Source organism: Panthera uncia, chromosome D1, assembly GCF_023721935.1.
Source record: "Panthera uncia isolate 11264 chromosome D1, Puncia_PCG_1.0, whole genome shotgun sequence".
Lineage (NCBI taxonomy): Eukaryota > Metazoa > Chordata > Mammalia > Carnivora > Felidae > Panthera > Panthera uncia.
The window spans coordinates 101,557,459-101,581,616 of NC_064808.1; the positions used below are offsets into that span (position 1 = coordinate 101,557,459).

General features: G+C 41.3%; 3 protein-coding genes across 7 annotated transcripts in view; 2 read left to right on the plus strand and 1 right to left on the minus strand.

Moving 5' to 3' along the window:
- Positions 1-4,287: 4,287 nt before the first annotated feature.
- Positions 4,288-7,865, minus strand: CFAP68 (cilia and flagella associated protein 68). 2 transcript variants are annotated; one of them, XM_049613541.1, is made up of 4 exons: positions 7,641-7,865; positions 5,403-5,633; positions 4,842-4,908; positions 4,288-4,587 (listed from the first exon to the last, which is right to left on the minus strand). In XM_049613541.1, the coding sequence occupies exons 1-4, from the start codon at positions 7,680-7,682 to the stop codon at positions 4,412-4,414; spliced, it is 516 nt and encodes a 171-aa protein (XP_049469498.1). In that variant the 5' UTR covers positions 7,683-7,865; the 3' UTR covers positions 4,288-4,411. The 2 variants fall into 2 exon arrangements, with proteins under 2 accessions (XP_049469498.1, XP_049469489.1); XM_049613532.1 differs by having other exon boundaries at positions 6,414-7,865.
- Positions 7,866-8,014: 149 nt separating this feature from the next.
- Positions 8,015-12,393, plus strand: FDXACB1 (ferredoxin-fold anticodon binding domain containing 1). Its single transcript, XM_049613519.1, has 5 exons — positions 8,015-8,308; positions 8,508-8,664; positions 9,591-9,794; positions 10,003-10,161; positions 10,535-12,393. The coding sequence occupies exons 1-5, from the start codon at positions 8,137-8,139 to the stop codon at positions 11,715-11,717; spliced, it is 1,875 nt and encodes a 624-aa protein (XP_049469476.1). The 5' UTR covers positions 8,015-8,136; the 3' UTR covers positions 11,718-12,393.
- Positions 12,394-15,263: 2,870 nt separating this feature from the next.
- Positions 15,264-24,158, plus strand: part of ALG9 (ALG9 alpha-1,2-mannosyltransferase) — a 100,379-nt gene continuing 91,484 nt past the window's right edge. The window contains exons 1-3 of one of the 4 annotated variants that reach the window (XM_049613615.1): positions 15,264-15,989; positions 16,833-16,971; positions 18,297-18,431. In XM_049613615.1, the coding sequence (XP_049469572.1) occupies positions 15,859-15,989; positions 16,833-16,971; positions 18,297-18,431 (405 nt within the window). In that variant the 5' untranslated portion in view covers positions 15,264-15,858. The remainder of the gene's footprint in view (positions 15,990-16,832; positions 16,972-18,296; positions 18,432-24,158) is intronic. The other 3 variants (XM_049613634.1, XM_049613625.1, XM_049613610.1) reach the window with 3 other exon arrangements.

Genomic DNA, 24,158 nt, shown 5'->3' on the forward strand with positions numbered 1-24,158 from the left:
AATAAATAAATAAACTTAAAAAAACCCCACTCAACTAGGAATAACAGGAAATTACATTAACAAAATAAAGACCATATATGAAAAACCCATAGCTAACATCATACTCAGTGGTGAAGTCTGAAAGTCTCTCCTTTAACATCAGGATCAAGACACGAAGGTCCACTCTCACCACTTCTTTCAATATATTATTGGCAGTTCTATCCAGAGCAATCAGGCAAGAAAAAGAAAAGCATTGCAAGTGGACAAGAAGAAATAAAATTATCTCTGTTTACAGATGACATGATCTTACATGTAAAGAACCCTAAAGATTTCACACACACACACACACACACACACAGAGCCTCTAGAACTAATAAACAAATACAGCAAAGTTGCAGGATATAAAACCGACACACAAAAATCAGCTACATTACTATATGCTAGCAAAGAATAATCCAAAAAGGAAATTAAGAAAACAATTCTATTCACAATAGCATCAAAAAAGGATAAAATAAATATTGTGGAATAAACTTAACAAAAAAGGCAAAAGACTTGCACACTGAAAACAATAAAACATTGCTGAATGAAATTAAAGACACAGATAAATGGAAAGACATCACATGTTCATGGATTAGAAGACTTAATATTGTTAATATATCAATACTAGATAAACTGATCTACAGATTCACCTCAATCCCGACAGAAATTTCAATAATTTTTTAGAAGTGGATAAATTTACCCTAAAATTCATATGGAATATCAAGGGACCCTGGATAGCCAAAATAATCTTTAAAAAGAACAAAGGCATCTGGATGGCTCAGTTGGTTGACCATCAGATTCTTGATTTTGGCTCAGGTCATGATCCCAGGGTCATGGGATCAGGCCCTGTGTCGGGCTCCATGCTAAGTGTGAAGCCTGCTTGGTGGGATTCTCTCTCTCCCCCTCTGCCTCTCTCCCCCGCTCACGCTCTCTCTTTAAAATTTAAATAAAATTTCAAAATTAAAAAATAAATAAAAAGAACAAAGTTGGAAGACTCACACTTCCCAATTTTAAAATTTATTACAAACTACAGTAATCAAAAACACTGTGGTATCACCACAAAAATAGATATATAGACCAATGGAATAGAATACAGAGGCCAGACATAAATTGTCATGTATATGGTTAAATGGTTTTTGACAAAGATACCACGTCCATTCAAAGGGGAAGGAGAAGACAGTCTTTTCAACAAATGATGCTAAGATAACTAGACATCCACCTGCAAAAGAATGAAGTTGGACTTTTACTACCATAGAAAAAGTTAACTCAGTGGGCGCCTGGGTGGCCTAGTTGATTAAACATCTGACTCTTGATTTGGGCTCAGGTCATGATCTCATGGTTTGTGAGATCGAACACCATATTGGGCTGTGCACTGATAGTGCAGAGCCGGTTTGGGATTCTCTCTCCCTCTCTCTCTGACCACCCCCCCCCACCTCTTTTTCTCTCAGGAAAAAAAAAATGTTAACTCAGGGTACCAGGTGGCTCAGTTGGTTAAGTGTCTGACTCTTGGATTCAGCTCATGTTATGATCTCACAGTTCATGGGTTCCAGCCTGGCATTTGACTCTTAGCTGACACTGTGGAGCCTGCTTGGAATTCTCTCTCTCCCTCTCTAGCTCTACCCCTCCTTTCCTCTCTCTCTCTCTTTCAAAAAAAAAAGTTAACTCCAAGAGGATCAAAGATCTAATTATAAGAGTGAAAACTGTAGAATCTTAGAAGAAAACATGGAAAAAACTTCATAACATTGACTTTGGTGATGATTTTCTGGATATGACACAAAAAGTTTAGGCAACAAAAGAAAAAAAGATAAATTGGACTTCATCAAAATTGAAAACTTTTGTGTATCAAAGGACACCATCAAGAGAGTGAAAGGTCAATCCACTGAATGGTAGAGAAAATTTTTGCAAATCCTATATCTGATTAGGAATTAATATCCAGAGTATATAAAGAACTCCTACAACAAAAAGGCCAACAACTCAATTCAAAAATGGGCACGGCACAGGACTTGAATAAACATTTCTCCAAAGAAATAGCTAAATGCACATGAAAAGATGCTCAAGATCACTAGCCATTAGGGAAGTGTAAATCTAAACCACAACAGAGACCATTCTACACCCACTAGGATGGTTATTATAAAAACAAAAACCAAAACAACAAACTACATGTTGTTAAGGATGTGGCAAACTTAGAATTGTTGTGTATTGCTAGTAGGACACTAGCAAAAAAAAACGCGGGCACTGTGGAAAACAGTTGGGCATTTCCAAATCGTTAAACATGGAATGACCATATGAGCTAGCAATTCCACTTCTGGGTGTATCCCCAAAAGAATTCAAAGTGGGGACTCAAACAGATACTTGTACGCCCATGTTCATAACAGTATTACACACAATAGGCAAAAGGTGAAAACAGCCCAAGTATCCCTACCAGATGAATGGAGAAGCAAAATGTAGTAAATACATAATGGAATATTATTGTCTTAAAAGGAAGGTATGCTATCATATGGATGAACCCTGAAAACATACTAAACAAAATAAACCAGACACAAAGGGACAAATGTGACATAACTCCACATATAAGTGGAAATTCAGGGACAGAAAGTACAACAATGGTTACCAGGGGCTAGGAGAAGGGAGAAATGAGAAGTCAATGTTCAATTGGTCCAGAGCTTCAGTTTGGGATAATGACAAAGTTCTGGAAATAGACAGTGGTGATAATTGTACAACACTGTGAATATACATAATGGCACTGAATTGTACACTTAAAAATAGTTAAAATGGTAAGTTTATGTTATATATATATTTACCACAAATTAAAAAACATACTGGATACACAGGAAACAGAATAGAATATATAACACATATATGTGCAAAAACACGTGCCAAATATTATTAATATTGCAAGAACACATACCAATGAATTATTAGAATTAATAAGACAGAATAACTCAAATTCAACAATGCAATGCAGTTTCCACCAATACCTTACCAGTATCTTTTTGTGAAACTTGACAAGCTGATCCTAAGATTTGTATAGAACTGCAAAGGGTTAAAAATAACTAACACACTTTTGAAGAAAAACAAGGTGAAATTATCTGATTTATTAGATATTAAGATTTACAAAATTATCATAATTATGATAGAGAGGCATTGTGGCTAAGCTAGCATATGCAATGACAGGCCAATGGAATGTAATAGCCAGCAAGAGGTCTAAGTATACACAGTTGATTTACAATAAAAATGGCACAGGAGAGCAGTGGAGAAAGTATGGTCTTTTCAATAATTAATGCTGGGAAAACTGGACAGTCACATAGAAAAAGATGAAACTTAGTTACGACCTAACTATATACATATACACATATGATGTAAATTCCATATCTGTGTCTGTAACATAAAATAATTAAGGTTTGGGAGGAAATATATGGGAGACCTCTCCCATATGTTATATTGTCATAATAAACAGGAAACAAAATAAAAAAGTAAAATATTGGTAAGTTTAACTGTATTAAAATGTAGACTCTTTCCTCCCTGTGCACACTAACCCTGGACTAGTCCCAAATCTTGTCTCAATCCCTACCAGTTCCCGCTTTGCAAGACCCATCTTAAAGTAACCCCAAGTCTCTAAAGATACCCCCTACCCCTCACAACATTCCCCTTTTGAATTCTCTCCAAGATTTTGTCAACTTGCTCTTGTTTGCTGCAGGCTTAGAAACTCAGCTTTGTTTGATGAGGAGGTTTCTGTGATGGTCTCTGTGAAGGAATAAAAAACCTACAGTCTTTATCTTTTTGAGATACATACTGAAATCTTGACAGACAACATGATATAATTTGTGAGATCTGCTCCAAAATTAATTTAAAAAAATAGAGAAAGTAGATAGGAATAGTTAAGACTGGTCAAATTGTGCACACTGGGTGATGGGAGTTCACTAGACTATTCTAATTTTGCACGTTTTAAATTCACTATAATATTTTTAAAAAGTTGTTTTTCCTTTTCTAGTTCTTAAGAGGAGATGTTCACTAAGGTCACAAAGAAGTTACACTGACTGTGAATGCCAGGCTCACATTCAGGAAGCATCTAGCCAGACATAACCTTATGCTGGATTTTGCAGGTCTGCCATGAATGGAAGGCAGGGAAGAGCAAAGTGGTTGCAGATTTGAAATACTTATTTTGAATCTTCTCCTACTACCTCGTAATGTAGACCTAAGAGCAGATGCAACGAACTTAAATTTGACATTTAAATCTTGATTAGGACAAACAAAAAAGGGGGTAGGGAATATTCTCCGTGCTTTCTTTATTCAGATTGTGAAATTGTGCTCTCATCAGCTAGATTCTTAGTTGTGCTTAGAATATGCTCCCTCCTACAATCTATTCTGGAAAAATGAAGCCTCTTATTCCTTCTTAGAATCCTGGCTCCTTAAGTCGGCAGTTATTAGGATCCCACACACATGCAGAGTCATGCCCAATTTGAGGGTCTGAGTAGCTAGTCATATAAGTTGACTTTTCTGTGCATTTGTATCCAGGAGGATCCAGCTCAGGTTGATGTCCTGGGAATGAGTGAGGCTCTCGCTTAAATCCTGAGGGAAGAGAAAAGAGAAGGAAGGTCAAGTGGAATCAGTCAACAACGAGGAGCCTTAGTAATTGGCTTCACTCTTATTTCTGAGAGAAGGAAGTCTAGGGAGTCCTGTCAGAACTGACAAAAGAAAGAAATCATTCACTCAGTCATTCACTTCTTCACTCACTCAGTTTACTTTCATCAGAGTTTCTTCTACGTTCCAGGCCCTGAGTTAGGTCCTGAGAATACAAGGATTGTAAAGAATAGTCCACCTACTATGTGTTGAAAGTGGCATTTTGTTGTTACAGCTTGTATCATATGTTGTTTCAAAGTAGTGTCCAAACTGGAAAGAAAAGGTAATCAATTAAAAATACAGGAGTCTACACCTAATACTGGGAAATAAAGGACACAATGACATGAATCCTAATGGGGTCTATTATATTTTGGATTGACTAGAGGTCTATATGTTGTCAGTCTACATTCTACTAACTTTCATGTCTTTTATGGGTTTGTGTGTTTAGGAAAGATTCCAGGGCAAGATGCAGATAAATGAAATGCAGGTAGACAGCCTGAGTCAGAAGACACATATTTATGTTGATGAATAAAGTCAAAGAGAATCAAGAGAAAAAGAGTACCCCTTCTTTTATTACTTTAATATTCTACTTCATAGTAAAATATGATAGGAGTTCCAGCTGAAGACTGCTATCCACTCCCAACCACCTCAATGAACAGAGAAGCCTCAGAGATCTCAGCAAGGAAGTTACCAGATTCCTACCTCTAAAATGGCCACTGGTATTTCTTTTGTTAACGGAAGGAAACAGGGGAAGCTTAGATTACCTGGGAAGGCAAAGGTTTGGGTTGCACGATATTCCTTAGGTCATATCTTTCCTGGTTCCAGTTGCCCATCAGGGTACGGTTTGAATAGGTATTCTCATTAGTGGTACATCTCCATCCATACTGGAAAAACTTGGACATACTATTCCAATCTGTCCACACTTCAGCATGGCCGTCTGCATTAATGATGCTGCCATAGTGTGGGTTTGCAAAGAAATAGGCAAGGGCTTGTCTCTGGGAAAAGGCAAAAACAGAAAAGATAGTTGCATAAACTAGGGCACAGAAAAGGCATTCATCCCTTTCTCACCTACAGCCAAGCATAACATAAGCACACCTTACTAAGGATCTGTGCTCTTCTCCCAATTTAGTTGTGGTTCTGTTTCTTTCCTTCCTGGTCCATGAATCCTTTGACCTACCTTTTCAATCAAAAGTAACAGAGGGCTATGTATATTGAATGGCACCCTCAAAAGAGGAAAACCTTCAGTATCCCAATATATATGGAAAACTAGGTAAATGTTCAGGAGATTTTGAGATGTAAGAGTTTAAGGACAGAGAATAGTGCTATAGTCAAAGAGAACAGGCAGAAGTGAGAGTTAGAAAACTAGGTAACACAACAAATGTTCAATAAGTGATAGCTTCCTTCTTTCTGGACTCAGGCCAAATGCCACTTCTTCCATGATGTCTTTCCTCAAGTTAACTTCTCTCTCCTTTGTTTCACACACAATGATATCCTCATATCTTTAACTTTCTACCGTATTTTAGTGTTCTTCAAATGTGTGTTGAAGTTTGTGTTGAATATCCTATGCTAAACCGTGTACATCCCTTGAGGACAAGACCTGTATCTTATTATCACACCCTCTCCCTTCACACCTGCCCTCCCAGTCAACAGTGCTTTGCACATATCAGATGACTAATGTCTGAATTTCAATTTTTTGTGAGGAAGCAAAAGCCTAGCCATTTTTATTTTGGGCCAAAAGGTGACTGTGGTCCCTTGACTTGGGGGTAAGACAGTACCTTCGCTGAAGACCATTTTGATGTTGAGTGGCTTGTGTTGTTTGAAGATTTCATAGGACAGTGATAGAAAATCTTATTCAGCTCTTCCATTTTTTTGAAGGAAGAGATATCACCAAACCCGGCACTTCCCATTCTCCAAGCAACGAAAGAATGTAGGTCATCCAGATCACCATGGCCAGGAAGCCATGATTTTGGAGTTACAATCCACCGAGCCACTTTTCCACAAGTAGGGGCAAAGCCAATACTGCAACTTTGAAGGTAGTTGCCCTCACACTACGTGCCTTTGTGAAGATAGATGCATGCACTGATGTCAACAAACAGCATGGTGACTAAAGAGTAGTTGGTCCCACAAAGTCTGACAAGCCTAGTATTCAGACTGTAGACCAAGGTGACACTGTCCTTGGGGCCATAAGGACAGACATCACCATCCACTCAGTTGTCTAGGCCCCAAACCTGAGGCTTATCTTTGACTGATTCCTCTTTCAAGCCCTTACATCCACTCAGTACCTAAGTCTTAACTGATTTTTTAATCAGTTCACTTCCATCCCCACTGCCAAGTTCCAGTTTAGATCACTACCAGTTCTTGTCACCATTATTGCTATAGTTGCCTATTTGATGTCCTTGCCGTCAGCCTTGGTCTTCTCCAATCCTTTCTCCACAGGAACGAAGAATGTGTGAAAATGAAAGTCTTATTGTGTCCTCTTCCTATTTAAAATCTTTCAGTGGCTGGCCACTGTTTTCGGAATAAGATTCAGGCTGTTAAAATGGCTTACGATGTTCTATATGACCTGGCCCCTGCTTAACCCTTCAGTCTCACCTGCTACTCACTCTCTCTCCAACTACATTTCAGCCAAACTCAACTAATGTGTTTCTCTATCACATCTCTATCTTTTCCATATATTGTTCCTTCTGTCTCTTCACTTCTCTTTATCCAGGTCAGGTGCACTTCCCCCTTAGCTTTCAACTCAAATTCACTTCCTTTAGGGTATCTTTCCACTTCATCCCAGAACTCGGTAAGGTTCTAAAACCTTCGGTGACTCCACTCATAGCATCGCTTCCCGCTGTAGCAGAATTGCCTCTTTTGCCGTGCAGTCTCCGCCAGACTACAAGCTCCGTGAAATCATAGGCCACACCTTATTCACCCATGTGTTTAGCCTCCATCAAGGTCTGGCACGTAACAGCCACTCAGTATTTCTTGAATGAAAAAAAGGTAGGAGATAGAAGCACCTGGAGAAATCCCGAGCAGCAGAGAGAGTGAGCAGCAGCCATTTCGGACGAGTGGAAAGCTGCTATAAAACCCTCTGTTGACAGTAACCTGCAGGACACAGCCCAACCTCTCGACCTCAGCCCCGCCGCGCTTCTTTCACTCCGAACTCGCCTCGCCCCGGGCCTGCCCCTCTGCGCTAGTGATTGCTTGTGACCTCATGCAGATGTGACGAAGTCGCTCAGGGCAGCCTCGGGCTAAAAGGCATTTATTGCGACACTCCTAAGGGTGTGCGGAATGAGGAGACAGGGTGGTCCGTGTCTAACTTTTGCGCTCAAAGCTATTTCATCCCCCTCCCTCCCAGTCGCTGTACCAGTTTGTCAAAACCACTAGACGCTGCCGGCGCATCATCAATCAGCGACGCAAAAAGAGGTGGCCCGACGGAGACCACCCCCCCCACAGGAAGTGACGTAAGAAACTGGCGCCTCGGAGCACGCGAGAGGGGAGCACGTTGAGGCCATGGCCCCTCGGCGCCTCCTGTTGGTTGGGGAGGGGAATTTCTCCTTCGCCGCGGCACTGAGCGAGACCCTGGAAGACAGCACCAGTGTAACCGCCACCTGCCTCCAGCGCCCGGCCGACTTGGCAGGAGATCCGGTGGCCCAGGAGAATCTGCAGCGCCTGCGCGAGCGAGGTAGCGAAGCAAACCCCTCCGCGAAGCCCCGCCCCGCTGCCGGCCGGGCCGGAAGTGGAATGGGCGGGGCGTTTAATTGCATTTGAGCGTCCGGTTACCTAAAAGCAGCCTGTGGGTTTCCACCTGGGTTGTTTTGTACGGTTCACGTTAGGGAGGGATTCAGGCCTTGAGACATCTTCCTGTCTGTATTTCGTGCCAGGTACTGAGGTGCGTTTTGGTGTGGACTGCACCCAGCTGGCAGATGCCTTTGAACTGCACCACAGGGAGTTTGATCGGATTTATTTTAATTTTCCTCACTGTGGACGCAAAGCTGGAGTTGCTAAGAACAGGGAACTGCTTGCCAAGTTTTTCCAGAGGTGAGGAAATGAGAGCACTCACAAGTAACATGTTGAAGATGTACATTACATAGTTACTGCACTGGAAACATTTTAGTTTGGGAAATAAGGCATACGTGTGTAAGTTACTATGATGGGTTTAGAGAGAAAATAAAGCTCCAAAGGAATCCACAATCTAGTTGGAAGGGCAGGCATATAACCCTGAAGGTTACATAAAAGTACAAATAGTAGTTGGGCCTGTAAGGGGAGGATCACCTATTTTGGATAATGCAAAATAACGGTAGCCAGTATAATGTAATGGCTAAAAGCATGGGTTTAGGAGCCAAACTGCCTGGATTCAGATCCCCACCCACCTCTTAGTAATTGTGTGATTTGGGGTAAGCTTACTTGATCCTTACATACTTGTGCTTCTTCATCCATCAACAGGATAGGATATTAATGGTAACTACCTCAAATTATCGTGAACTAAAAACTGTGCTTTACACTATTCTACCAAAACGTGATACTATTGGAGGTCTCTGGGGGTGGGGGGAGGTCACAGTTGTCAAGAAACTTTTCACAGAGCCAAGATTTTAAGTTAGTATTTGAAGTATAGAATTTTAATAGGAAGGGAAGTGAATTTACAAGAACAACTCTCTAAACTGGGAAATGAATCGTGTATAGGAACTTTGCAGATATTGACCTTTCTATGACCTGTTTATGATGAACACTGCAGATACAAAGCCAGATAATACCCTGGTCAGCCACCAGTATCAGTTATGAGTTGAACAGTGATTTTACATTCTTACTTCCAGCTGCTTCCTTTGCAGGTTTGAAGTCTGTGGACCTTTGTAAATAGATATGATAGGATTTTAATTATTTCACAGCCAAAGCATGTGTATACAGCTTATTTCCTATGGTAATTTAAACTGGTTTTGATAAAATGCTGGTGTCCTCCTCCCCGTTAGCTGTAAAGATGTTCTCGCACCGGAAGGAGAAGTCTATGTGGCATTGTGTAGAGGACAAGGTGGGACTCCTGCTGATAAGCCCACAAGAGAATGGCATAACAGTTGGCAAGTAGTTGCCATGGCAGCTCTGGGGGGATTCATTTTAAGTGACGTGCATCCCTTCAGCTGTGAGGCTGTGCCAGGGTACAAGTGCACTGGATATAGGTAAGTAATAACAGAGGTCTGAGCCTTTTTCATTTCTTTCACTAATAATGAAAAAAATCTCATAGGCAGACTTTCCCCTACCAATTTCCTGCTTTGGTCCCTAGAGATACTTGCTTTTTAAAAAATGGCAATAAATAAATAAGAAAGAAAGAAGAGAAAGAAAGAGAAAAGACTCACTGACTCCATACTTGGTGACTGTTTTTGCCAGGAGTCAAGATAAGTCCTTTCATGTAGAAGGTGCTTTGAACCATATCTTCACCCAGAGCTTACCCTTTGAAGATTCACAGCCCAGAATCTTCAGGACCAAAGTGGGTGGCCGGTGGTTTTCCTTTCCAGAACCAGAAGCACTTGTAGGAAAGCTGAACAGGTAACCTGCTGTTTTACCAGAAGTTACTTCTGTCTCTAGTTGTATCTCCGTTGCTTTGATGGCAACCGTATATTGAATGGATGCAATATAAATTGTTAATGATGTTGATGCTATGAATTCCTGTCAGTCTGGCCCTACACAAACCTTTTTAGAATGAAAATTTGTCACATTTTGTGGTATATCATCGGGATCGTGGCTGTCAGAGGTCTGAAGCACGTGATATCTCTATTTATTATGGTAGATGGTTTTATTTGCTTTCAGGATCACCTTAAAGATAATTCTTTTCTGTGCTATTTGTGCTTTTAATTTTAGATCCATTCTAACTCTTTATTGTTTCAAGTTTAAAAAGTTATTTTTATGTGTGCTTAAACAGAGGTTTCCTAGAAGCACCTTCATGTCATCCTGTCAGAACCATTAATGAGAAACTCATTGCGGAATTGGGCAAAGTTTTCCCTCTAAAAAGGCTGAAGTGTCCCTTCCCTTTGCTGCCACAGGGAAGCACTAGTGCTCTCACTTCCTGGAACTGTGACATTCTGTCAGCTGCCTTTTGGATTAGTCTCCGTGAAGATGACTCAAATTCTGAGTCCCTGACTGATGGGACAACACAAGACATGGAGGACTTTCTGGCGCTGTTTTCAGAACTTAGCCTTCTCAAGGATCCAGGAAGCGACAGTAAGGAAGAAGCTCATGAAGAAAGCTATGGCCGAACCACGGTCTGCCTTAGGCCTTCTCTCCTAGTTCATGTTCAGGCTGTCATCCAAGCACCAGACTTTGTCCCAGGTTCCCTGCACATCCTCAGCGGACCTGTCTTTCGGAAGTGCCGCATCTTGCCTTTCACAATGCCAGCATTTCATGAGACTTTATTTGTCATCGGGTTTAATAAAAATCTGAAGGATGGTTGTCTTCAGTCACTGCTGGAGCACCTGAAGGGTTTTCTTGATAGCCTTCTCACCCACACATTGCTGGAGGGCTCTCAGCCGAGCAGTTCAGTGGAATTTGTCTTTCAACCAAATGGCAAAGAGTATATTATTAATGTGAAGCGTCCTAATTTTGGCCCAGATTGTGCCAAGGCTCTGATTATTGGGTCTGTCGTCACATCTGCTACAGGCATTATGCACAAAGACCAGTGTTTTATGTTTGTGTCTATGAACTTGGACCTACTAGCCATGCTTGTCTGGGGCATCTCTGACTGGAGGATGCTGTGGACCTTTGATCACCGTTTCCTGAAAAATTTTGTCTCTGGGAGTATAGAACCCTTTAAAAGCTACTCCCTGTATCCTCCATGCTATGTTCATGATATTAGTTTTTGGTTCGATGAGAAGAAAGGATTTGATGAACTAGAATTTCACACGGTGGCCCGAGCAGTGTCCCGGGACACTGTCATATCCATACAGTTCCTCAGTCGTTTTCAGCATCCAAAGACTCAACAGGTCAGTCTCTGCTATAGATTGACTTACCAGACGTGTGACAAAGCCCTCCCCCAGCAACAGGTGTCATCAATGCAGTTGCAGCTTAGGAAAGAGATTCAGCAAAGACTACATGTAATACCTCGGTAGTTTAGTAAATTCATTTTTCCAGAGTGATCCCCGTGGCTGTGGGTATGGGTGCAGATGCCAATGAAAAAGACCAAGTTATAACTAGTAGTCTTTTCTGAACTGTGTTTTTTGTAAAATCTTTAACCTTGTGACTTTGGCCAGTGTTGGTTGATTCTAGAGACACTTGTGGCTCAGGGCACCTGGGTGGCTCAGTGGGTTGAGTGTTGAGTATCCATCTCTTGATTTTGGCTCAGGTCATGATCCCAGGGTCATGGGATCGAGCCCTGTGTCAGGCTCTACGTGGAGCATGGAGCCTGCTTAAGAGTCTCTCTCTCCTTCTGCCCCTCTCCCTTGCTCATGCACTATGTCTCGCTAAAATAAAAAGAAATTAAAAATATTAAAAAGTAAAAAAGAAACTTGTGGCTCTGTCACTTAAACTTAACAGACTATAGGGGCGCCTGGGTGGCTCAGTCGGTTAAGCGGCCGACTTAGGCTCAGGTCACGATCTCGCGGTATGTGAGTTCGAGCCCCGCATCGGGCTCTGTGCTGACTGCTCAGAGCCTGGAGCCCGTTTCAGATTCTGTGTCTCCCTCTCTCTGACCCTCCTCCGTTCATGCTCTGTCTCTCTCTGTCTCAAAAATAAATAAATGTTAAAAAAAAAAAAAAAAAACTTAACAGACTATAATGTGACTGGTGACCTTTGGAGTTTACAGTATTTTGATGTTGAAAAATGACTAGGAAAACAAATACAACAAAACTGTCTTGTACTTTAGATGCTCTGTTGCTGAAGATGCAGTAGAATTTGAGTGTCTTATATTTTCCACACTGCTAATTCCTCTTCCTTTAACCCTATTGTATTACATCATTACATCAACTTACTAGAGTGGTTTTTGGAGTCAGACCAACATTTATTAGCTTGGGTAAGTTGAAAGGCTCCATAATTAGTATTAGTATTATTATAATATTTATTCCATGGTTGACTACTGTTGAAGTCATGGAACTAGTTAATGTCAGATTAACTAGAGTTCACACTTGGGTCTGACTCTAAAGCCCATTTTCCTTCTGCCATTGTTCTTTCTTCCAAACTAGTCTTCTTCATTAGTAGCCTCTCAACTGTAAACTTAGTCCTCCTATATTTTGGAGCCTTCTGTTACAAGCATCTCTAAGAGACACTGGGAGATTGGCTCAGCCCATTGGCTCAGCCCAGGACTCTACAGAATGATGGAGTACTCTAATATTAATTAATGGTTGTTCCTGTTAATGAATAGTTAGTCGCCACAGATTGGATTTATATTGTAAACTCAGTAGGAAATAACTGTCTTATTCTTGTATTTGGAGAAAAACATGTGGGAAGGCAAGAATGGAAGCCAAGAAACATATTAGGAGGTTATTACAGTAACACAACCAGAGATAATGGTGACCTGGACCAGGATGGTAAGACGTTGTTGGGTTGAGTAATATTTAAAAGTATTTGCTGATGAACTACATGTGCATGGGTGAAGGGTGTGGGGCTGAAGAAACAGGAATCAAGCAGGACTGACTATGGTTTTTGATCTGGAAGAACAGAGTATCATTAACGGGGATGGGAAAACTGGCATAACAGTTTGGGGAGTGGGGTAAAGAACAAAGATCTTTTATGGATACATTTATTGCTTAGCTTTCTACATACACTATAAATGAATAGAGGGCAGGTAATGTGATTTATAGCTTGCTTCTATCCCCAATGGTGCCTAGTACATGGACAAGGTAGCATTTGAGCTGGATCTTAAAACAAGAGTAGCGATGTGACAGGAGGACTGTTAGGCAAGGAGGACTGTCACAGACTATGAGTTTGGAGTTCTCTCTTGTCCAGCAAGAGAGTGGATGCAGAATTGAACACAAGAGAGGCTAACATCCAGGAGGAGACAAGATCCCCAAACAGGCCTTTCATCTCCGTATTTATTGAGCGCTCAAGATCTTACACATGTGGTAAACGTGAAGAAAACAATCAGATAGTAATGATTAACTTGTGTGTGTAAGAAGCAAAGGGTCTGGGGGGGCAAGTGGAGTTTGTCATCAAAGTATAATAGTATATTGATGTCAGATGGAATGTAATTTCCTGCAAGTATATAACAAGTTACTCGTGATCCCATTACAATATCTTACTAGCTATCTTAGGGCGTTTTCACTCCGTGGTGGTGGCTTTCATGCCCTAAGCGTTTTTCTAACCTATTTATGTAAGTAGATCCTATTTCCCCACAGAGGACTTGCATTCCAGGCAGAGGTACAGATAAGGAAGCATCTGGGGCACTTTTCAGGCTAGTTAGTTGGAATGTAAATGTGTATAGGGAAGTAGTGGGAGATTAGATCAGGAAAGTAGGTTAGGGCCAGATTTAGTTGATGTAAGAAATGAATGCTAGAATAAAGTGTACTTCATTTGGCAGGCAATAGGAAAACTGGTAATTTTTGATTAAGGAGGCAACACAGAATAGTGCATTTGAAAATTGGATAGGGGCGCCTGGGTGGCTCATTTGGTTAAGCGTCTGACTTAAGCTCAGGTCATGATCTCACGGTTCTTGAGTTCAACCCCATCTCGGGTTCTGTGCACATGGCTCAGAGCCAGGAGCCTGCTTCAGATTCTGTGTCTCCCTCTTTGTCTTCCCCTCCCCAGCTTGTGCTCTGCCTCTATGTCTCAAAAATAAACATTAAAATCTTTGAAAAAAGTTAACCGGACAGTGTTGTATAGGATGAATTTGAAATGGGAGACCCCTGTTAGGATGCTATCCTAGCACTCCTAGGAAGGGGCAGGGAGGGACCTGCACTGGAGTGAAATGAGAAGAGGTCTCTGTAGGAGATACAACTAGGCTGCGGTGACAGAACTTGGTACCTAATACTTGCCTGTGGGAATTGAGCACTATGATCAATCGCCATTGTCAATAATTTTAGTATTAAATAATAACCTGGGACCCTGTCAAGTTCAGCACTCCCTCTATCTAACATCCTTAGTATACAGCAATGTATATTAACTTGATGGTCATTTAAGTTTAAAGACCTAAAAGAGCTTAATTTTTACTCTCCCTGCACGTTTTATGTATACACTGGCATATTTTACAGCCTTTTATCTTGAGTCTCCCTAACTAATTTTTTTAGATATAATTCACTTTACTACTTTAGTCTTTCAGCCTTCATACTAGCTTTATAAGTGATTACTACCTTTGCTGTATTTGCATTTACTCATGAAATTTTTTCCTTTCATAATTGTCATACTTCAAAAGTGGCTTTTACCCTCCACTTACAGAAGTCCCTTTAACATTTCTTGTAAGGCCCATTTCTGCTACTGGTACAGAGGTCCACAGGATGGGATAGAACTCTGTGGGCAGGGTATCAGGAACAGATGAATAACCCCTGGGAGTCACAGGTGTGCTATCATCTGTTGACATCAGGAGCTTTCACCTCATCCTGGTGGGAATAGTATGGGCTTTGTAATAAGGCAGACGTGGGCTGGAATATGGTTCCACCATTTCCTAGCTATGCAACCTTGGGCGTCAATTACTTACTATAATTTACTTATTGATAAGAGCAAGATTGTTTTATTATATTGGAAATGGATGAATTGTGTAAAATGCTTACCGAATTGCTGTGGTAGCAATGGCAGTGCCTGTCTCGTTGCATTTGTGGCACAGAATTTCTTTGGGCTTTCATTTTTCTTTACATTCTGCCATTACGGCTTCGTCTCTATGGAGCAGATAATTAGCTACAGGTTGTCTCTATCGATGTCACCAAAATAGAAGAAGGGCAAGGTGTCTGCGACCTTTTAAGGACCTCCCCTTTCATCTGCAGCTGCCCTGTTATCTTTAACTGAATAAATAGCTCTGCGTGCTCTGTAGAGTTGTTTGGTTACTTTCCACTTGTGCTGAAAAGTGAAGGAAGGCGGGGAGTGGGGAGGAATAGCCAGAGTTAGAAACATATTGAAGGGATAGCTACGGTTGTGAAAGTCAAGTCGCAGTTCTCGTTTCTTTTCTACTTAGGATTTGCCCCAATTGGCCCAGTAACGCTACAATTCCGTCTTTTCTGCGCATGTCAAGGACTTTTGTCCCTCGGCGGACACCGTTGCCAGCCAAAGCTATGTCTGCGCGCTCGCCACTTTGGTAGGGAGCCGAAGTCTACCTTTTCCACCCGTGCCATGGCGAGCCGAGGGGCTCGTCAGCGCCTGAAGGGGAGCGGGGGCAGCGGCGGGGACACGGTTTCGGCCGCCGACAAGCTGCGGGAGCTGCTGTGCAGCCGGGAGGCGAGCGGCGCGGAGCCACGGACCGAGTAGGTGTGCGGGAGCGGCGGGGGCGTGGCGGCAGGGCGGCGCGGGGCTGTCCTCGGGAGGGTCTCCCCCCGCGGCGCGGGTGCGGCCAGGCTGCTTTTTCCCCCAGGTTCTTCTGCTCTTCCTGGACGGGTCACGTCTGGTGTTCGCGCCGCCTCGGGTCCCCCACCATGGGTCCCATTTTGCTCGGGAAGAAAGCCTGGAGTGTCGCTTCAAGGCTGTTTGCTGGCCCAGGCCCACAGTGGGCTGGCGTCGTGGTGTTGGAGTTGGCAGAGCCTCTGTGGGAGACGTTGGCAAGAGCGAAGAGCATACCTTTGTTGGCTGTGTCTCACAGTCTCCTTCATTGCCCCCAAAGCCCTAACCCCTTGCTCTAAAAGTGTGGGCCCCGCAACCTCCAGCACCTGCAGCCGTCTCTCCCGGGGCACTGCGGGTTAGGACTGCATTAACGGAGCCGCCAACATACGGAATCGGAGGAGGTTATGTGCTTCGCACAAATTAGGCCTCTGTGCATTTGAACAAGGGGGAGATGAGTAAAGCCGTGGAAAGTAATGACCTTGTTAAGAAAGAAAAGGAAAATGAGGGCTTTCTGGCCTTCAAGGAGTGTCATGGATACAATGAATTAAAGCGTATGAGTGAGCTTACCCCTTAAAAGTAGGAACTGGAAGGAGTAATTAAGATTAATAAAGTTCTTCATCCCTTGTTTATTTCTACTCAGAACAACTAACTTGTTAGGTGAATTACTTAAGTGTGCTTTGATACCATTGCCATTCCTGTCGTTTCTGTCCAGTTTTAGGCCTTCTAGTTGTTGGGTCTTGCTGAGGCATCTTTTCTTTACTTCTGAGCAGGTTGTCTGGGAACAAAGCAGGACAAGTCTGGGCACCTGAGGGATCTACTGCTTTCAAGTGTCTGCTCTCAGCAAGGTTATGTGCTGCTCTCTTAAGCAACATCTCTGACTGCGATGAAACCTTCAACTACTGGGAACCAGTAGGTGATTTCTTTAGTTTTCTTGTTCTCAGTTTCACTGCTTGGGGCCTTGTTGCCAATCAAGATACAAGTAATACACACGTGTGACTGGTAGTAAACTTTATTTTCACTTTTGTATTCTAAGCTGATGATTTTGTATTTTTTTTTTTTTAATTTTTTTTTAACGTTTTATTTATTTTTGAGAGAGGGAGAGGCAGAGCATGAACAGGGGAGGGTCAGAGAGAGGGAGACACAGAATCTGAAACAGGCTCCAGGCTCTGAGCTGTCAGCACAGAGCCCGACACAGGGCTCGAACTCACAGACCGCGAAATCATGACCTGAGCCAAAGTCAGCTGCTTAACCGACTGAGCCACCCAGGCACCCCTGATGATTTTGTATTCTAAGCTGATCAGTTGTTGAAGGCCATAGGAAATTGGGCTTCTTGCAAAAAAGACGTAATTTGTAATTTTCTTAAAAATTATTTTAAATCAGGGGCGCCTGGGTGGCGCAGTCGGTTAAGCGTCCGACTTCAGCCAGGTCACGATCTCGCGGTCCGTGAGTTCGAGCCCCGCGTCAGGCTCTGGGCTGATGGCTCAGAGCCTGGAGCCTGTTTCCGATTCTGTGTCTCCCTCTCTCTCTCTGCCCCTCCCCCGTTCATGCTCTGTCTCTCTCTGTCCCAAAAATAAATAAAAAACGTTGGAAAAAAAAAATTAAAAAAAAAATTATTTTAAATCAAAATAATACTTCGAGATACTTTTTAAAAAACCAACAACTGTGAAACTTAAAGGGAAAAAAGTAGCTCTCTGTTCCATTGCTCGTATAGCCAAATCCCAGTCCCTAGAAGGAACTACTTGCTTTGAGCTTTTGAAGTTACTCTGATGTTTGCCAAAATAAAAAAGCTACTAAGTAGTATGCTTATTCTGCTATTTCTTAATTTACACATTTGTAAGTCTGCTGACTTCCTATTACGGAAAATTTAGAGGTGAAATTTTCTAATCCTATTTTACATTTTAAAAAAAGGATGTTTAGAGTAGGTAGCTTAAGGACAAGGTAAGATTTAGAGTTTGTCTGTTTTGGCTAATGAATACTAAAAAAAAAAAAAAAAAAAGTGGAGGGTAAAATTCAAGCTTTTAACGTTGACCAAACAGTCTTGTGGAATTTAAAATGTCCTAAGATTGTTCACTATAGGGTCATTTTGATTATCTATTGGAAATCTTGTTGAGAATGTCAGCATTTTTTGTGTATCTTTGTCTCTTTAATGTTTTTGCTTAGAAACTTCACTTGCAACCTGCTAGCAAGGATCTCTGGCCAATTTAACCCGGAACCTATCTGTTTTGTACTTTCAGACACACTACCTCATCTATGGGAAGGGGTTTCAGACTTGGGAGTATTCCCCTGTTTATGCAATTCGCTCCTATGCCTACCTGTTGCTTCATGCCTGGCCAGCTGCATTTCATGCAAGAATCCTACAAACTAATAAGGTAAGGGCAGGCCAACTTGGAAGCAGTTACAGCTGAACAAGAGGCGAGTCTCTGGAACAGGTTTCAGAAAAGGGAGAAATAGATTGGTAGGTAGGAAAGGACTTTTTTTTTTTTTTTTTTTTTTAAGACTCATTTATTCATTGTTAAGTATTAATGGAGCAACTTTAAAAAATTTTTTATTCCGCAGTAGTTGACCTGCAGCTTTACATTAGTTTCAGGTGTACAATACAGTGATTCAACAATGTTTTATATTACTATGTGCTCCTCAAGATAAATGTTTTCTTATTCCCTATTACCTATTTGACCCATTCCTCTCCCCCTTCCCCTCTGGTAACCATCAGTTTGTTTTCTGTATTTAAGAGGGTTTTTTTTTTCTTTTGGTTTGTCTCTTTTGTTTCTTAAATTCCACATATGCGTGAAATCATACGGTATCGGCAAGTTGTTGCAAATGGCAAGATTTCATTCTTTTTTATGGCTGAATACTCTTCCATTGTATGTATATATACCACGTCTGCTTTATCTGTTCATCTGTCAGTGGAACACTTGGGCTGCTTCCATAATTTAGATATTGTAAATAATGCTGCAATAAATACAGGGTTGCATATATACTTTTGAATTAGTGTTTCATTTTCTTTGGGTAAATAGACAGCAGTACAATTACTGGATCATTCAGTAATTCTATTTTTAATTTTTTGAGGAACCTCGATACTATTTTCCACAGTGGTTGTACCAGTTTACATTCCCACCAACAATGCATGAGTTCTTTTTACTCGACATCCTCAACAACACTTGTTGTTTCTTGTGTTTGTGATTTTGGCCATTTCGACAGGTGTGAGTTGAGATCTTCTTGTGTTTTTTTTTTTTTTTTTTTTTTGATGTTGTTTGTTTTTAAATTTTTTAAAATATTTTTGAGAGAGAGGGGCCAGCGTGCTAGCTGGGGAGGGGAAGAGAGAGAGAGAGAGAGAGAGAGAGAGAGAGGAAGACAGAATCTGAAGCAGGTTCCAGGCTCTGAGCTGTCAGCACAGAGCCCGATGTGGGGTTCGAACCCATGAGCTGTGAGATCATGACCTGAGCTGAAGTTGGATGCTTAACTGACTGAGCCACCCAGGCACCCCTTTGCCCACTTTTTAAATTGGATTATTTGTGTGTTGTTTTTGTGTGTGTTGGGTTATATAAGCTTTTCTCATGTTTTGGATATTAACTAGTGGACCAACTTTTTATCCGGTAGGTACTTTGTTAAGAGCTGTGGGTTTAACAGTGACCAAATCCTTGCCCCCATGGAATTTATAGTTTAGTGGGGGAAGATGAAATTGAACAAGGGATTTTAAATGCAGTGGGTTGAGGTATGTGGGTGGCTCAGTTGGTTAAGTGTCTGACTCTTGATTTTGGTTCAGGTCATGATCTTCTAGTTGTGGGGTTGAGCCTGGAGTTGGGCTCTGTGCTGGGTGTGGAGCCTGCTTAAGATGCCCTCTATCCCTCTCCCTCTAACCCTTACCTGCTTGCGTTCTCCCTTGAAAAGAAAGGAAGGAAGGAGGGAGGGAGGGAGGAGAGGGGGAAGGGAGGATGGGGGGGGGGGATGGAGGTGGGGGAGAGGGGGGAGGGAAGAGGGAAAAGAAAGAAAGAAATGCAGTGGGTCTTACGGTGGAGAATTACAAAGTACCATGGGACAGCATCTTAGGGGAGACTAAACAGAGTGCTGAAGGGTAATAAGTAGGAGTTAATGGAGACCTAACCTGATGACTTTTTACGAATTTGCTATGATGTGTCTTGGCATGGATTTCTTTGGGTTTGTCCTATTTGGGAATTACTAACCTTCTTAAATATTTAGGCTTACATCTTTTTGCTAAATTTGGGAAGATTTTGGCTATTATTTTACAGAGTACTTCAGCCCTGCTCTGTTTTCTCTTAAGATTCCAGTGATATCAATGTTAGATGTTTAATTATAGTACCCTAGGTCTCTGAGGCCCTATTAATTTTTTTCTAGTCCATTTTCTGTGTTGATTGAGCAATTTATAATCATCCAGTTCATCAATTCTTTCCTCTCTGCTCTCCATTCTGCTGTTGAGCCTATCTTTTGAGATTTTATTTTGGTTATTGTATTTTTTCAGTTCTAAAATTTACATTTGGTTTTTCTTTATATGTTCTGTTGCTTTACTGAGAATTTCTATTTCGTTTGTTTCCAGTGTGTTCTTAATTGCTCACTGAAGCATTTTTACATTGGCTCCTTTAAGAGTTTGTCAGGTAATTCTGACCTTTATCTAATTGGTATCTATTGATAGACAATTTTCAGTTTGCCATCTTCCAACTAATTTTCAGTTGAAGCCTTGGCCATTTGGGGTATTACATTCTGAGACTGAATCTTCTTCCTGGGCCTGAAGTGCTTCCTCTGCCTTTTTGGGTTTTATTTAAGCCTTATTTTTGGTCTGGCTGCTTTTGTTACCCTCTAGCAGGAGAAGGGAGAGAGTTCTCCACCTTTGTTATTGCCAGATGGGGGTAGAAGTTGAGGTTCCCCTCTAGACCTTCGCTCAAGTGGCCAGGAAAGGGATACTTGACTGCTGCTAGGTGGGGTGAGGAGGTGGAAGTCCAGGCTTACCCATGTGGTCACCACTGACACTGTGTCCAGAGAGGGAGCTTATTACCACCAGCGAGAATCAAAGTCCTGGCTTCGTACTGGATATTTGATGGCATGGGTGGGAGTTGGGCTACATTTCCCCCCCCTCCCCCCGGGGGTGTTTTGCTGGAGTAGAGTGGTTATTGTCTAAAGGCTCTCTGTCTTGTTGGGCTACCCCTTTCCTGGCGTCTTGGCTAGATCAGCCAGGCTTTGGTTGGTGTTAGTTTGTGCTCATTGGCATTTGTAGCTGCCACCTTCTTTAGCTCTAAGTCTGGAATGTATAAGGCAAAAAGAAAACTTAGGGAACTTACCACTGTGTTTTTCCTCTGGTCCTAAAGTCCCTAGGCAGTCTGCCATCTTCTCTCTACCTTGAGTCTTCTTAGGTTTACTTTACCTGTCATGTGCAGAGTTTTTGGTTTTACATAGTAGGAGGAATAGGGAAAAGTACAACTAATCCACCTTGTATGAAGCAGAAGTCCCTGATTAGAGAACTAGACGTTCAGTAGGAATCAGCTAGGTAAAGGGAAAATGGGGATGAGGGAGGAAAGCCATGAGGGGGGGAAGAGGGCCAGCATGGCCTTATATAAATAGGCTTGATGCTTGGAAGAGAGTGAGTGGTGGAGTGAGTTGCATGATACTGAAAAGTAGGAGGAGGCCAGATTTATACAACACCTGGTAGGCTCTAATAAGGAATTAGGAATTTCTCCCCATGCCCACTGGCTCCCCAGGGCATTCTGAACCCATCCAGAGGCTTTATAGGAGAGACAAGATGGCATTTGCGTTTTAGACTCATCAGAAAGATAGCACCTATAGAAAGGGATAAAACTGTCCTTTGCTTCCCTATCTATTAATTCATTTTTTTTTTTTAACTTAGCAGAACAGACGTATACAGGATGAGGTCTTCATAGAGAAATAACAATATGCAGTGCTTAAGGCTTTTATTTACACTTGTATATCCACTGTCCCTTGCAATTTGACATGTTCAACCAAATCCATCACTCTTTCTTTTAGGTCAATGACACGAGCAGGAAGCAGAACAGGAATGAAGATTTCCCTTCTTGTTCTTTCTTCTAATCTCCTCCCTGTTAGGTTTTGCCAATGGAAGCCACTTGGCAACGGGGAATTAGTTTATAGAGTTCCAGCTCCAGCATCCTGATGCACAGTAGAGAGGGTAGATTGTTGCTGAAAGACCATCTGGTAATAATTGGCACCCCTTAGTGTTGGTTACCTTTCCAACTTCTTGCCACTCTAAACAAGAATACCTTTGTTTTGTCTTGTCGAACTCTGCTCAGGAGTGGGATCCCATACGTACATCCATAGGCTAATTAATTTCATGGGATACTGCCAGATTGCCCCCCAGAATGGCTATTCAACTTCACACTTGCACAACTCTGTTCCACCTTTCAGCCACCTCACACCTCCTGAGCACTTGATATTTCTGACTTGATAATTTTTGCCCTTCTCATGGATGTGAGCTGTTTCTCATTTTAATTGCATTTCTCCGATTAGACGTGAAGTGCAATATTTAATAGTCATTTGGTTTTCCTTTTCTGTGAATTACCTATTCATATCCTTTGCCTGTTTTTCAATTGGGTTTTCTGGTTTTCTTGTCTGATTTGTAGAAGTTTTCAATAGTAACCAAGTACAGGTTTTAGATACTGGAAATCTTTTTGGCTGTCCCCTCTGTTAACTGTGCTGTGGAACTTTGTTGAACAGAAATCTTTAATTGATACAGTCAACCCAATTAGTTATTCACTTAAGGTTGGTGGGTTTTGGGTCTTTGCAAAAGAAATCGCTCTTCACCACAGTTCACAAAGATATTCTTACATATTTGCTTAGCTTTATAGTTTTGCCTGTCACACATAAGGCTTTAATCCATTTGGATATTTTTTTAAAGATACTTAAAAAAATAATCTCTACACCCAATGTGGGGCTTGAATTTGCAACCCCAAGATCAAGAGTAACATGCTTCACCATACTGAGCCAGGCAGGCACCTCAATTTGAACATTAGTTTTTATAAATGGTAGAAAGATCCAACTTTATTATTTGTGATAGAGTGAATGGATTTTTCCGTACCATCTGTCAAGTAATCCATCCTTTCTCTGATTTGTGATAGCATATCTACCATACACTTTATTCCCACATGTATGGGTCTTTGCTTTGGCTTCCTTATTTTAGGTCATTGGTCAAATTGTCAGTGCCAGATTTTTATTATGTTTTATTGTTATATGTTTTTATTTATGTTTTATTATGTTTTTATGTTATAAAAACAACGGTTTTGTTGTGTGTGTTAAATATCTGGTTGATAAATTTTTCACCTTGTCCATTTGAAAATTCGTATTTTAAAAATCATTTCAGTATTTGTTTGCCCCTCCCCCAAATTCTGCGTTTTGATTAGAGTTGCACTGAATTATATATTAATAGGAAAATAAATGTGTATAGGTTTGTCATTTCATTCTTAAGATGATATATTTACCCATTTGGTTAGGTTTTCTGGGTCTTCTAGTAAAATTTTTAAATGTCCCCATTTCAGTCTTAGCCAGTCTTGGGTAGGTTAAGGCTTACATTCTTAATACTTTATGTTGCTGTTGTGAAAGGAATCTTATTATTTTTTTTTTTAGTTGGTCGTTGATACAGAGGAATACAATTGATTTTTGTTTTTTGATCTTAATCTAAATCTTGCTGAATTTCCTTATTAGTGTCACTCACGTATCAGGTGAATCTCTTGGATTCTCTTTCATCTGTGTGTGGAGAGTTTAGTTTCTTTTATTCCATATCTAATACCTCATTTCTTGTCATTTTGCAGCAACCAGGACTTCTAGTTACATGTTGGATGTTGTTGTGGGGGCATTGTTATCATACTTGTAAATAAAACTCTTATATTAACTCAGGCTAATTTTTAACTTTGTAAATGTGTTTTGTACTCTCCCTAATTAGACGAGGGGTCCTTAGGCGTGTGGACACTTGGTACTAAAATTATCTGAATTCCTAGGAGCATCTAAAATAGTGGTCAGTGTTTACTAGGTTTTCAGAGTGTTTTTATTGAGTTAATGAAACTGGTATTTATTGGATCACTTTATTGAACTCTGGAATTTTTTGGTTACAGTGATGAAAA

Bases quoted from the DNA above. Each gene is read 5' to 3' on its own strand.
- CFAP68 (XM_049613532.1), bottom strand. From the start codon at position 6,545: ATGGGAAGTGCCGGGTTTGGTGATATCTCTTCCTTCAAAAAAATGGAA. The intron at 5,634-6,413 runs GTACTGTCTTAC...GCCTTTTCCCAG, and splicing joins CAAAATGGTCTTCAGCGAAG to AGACAAGCCCTTGCCTATTT. The intron at 4,909-5,402 runs GTAATCTAAGCT...TTTTCTTTCCAG, and splicing joins CCAAACCTTTGCCTTCCCAG to TTTGGACACTACTTTGAAAC.
- FDXACB1 (XM_049613519.1), top strand. From the start codon at position 8,137: ATGGCCCCTCGGCGCCTCCTGTTGGTTGGGGAGGGGAATTTCTCCTTC. The intron at 8,309-8,507 runs GTAGCGAAGCAA...ATTTCGTGCCAG, and splicing joins GCAGCGCCTGCGCGAGCGAG to GTACTGAGGTGCGTTTTGGT. The intron at 8,665-9,590 runs GTGAGGAAATGA...CCTCCCCGTTAG, and splicing joins CTTGCCAAGTTTTTCCAGAG to CTGTAAAGATGTTCTCGCAC.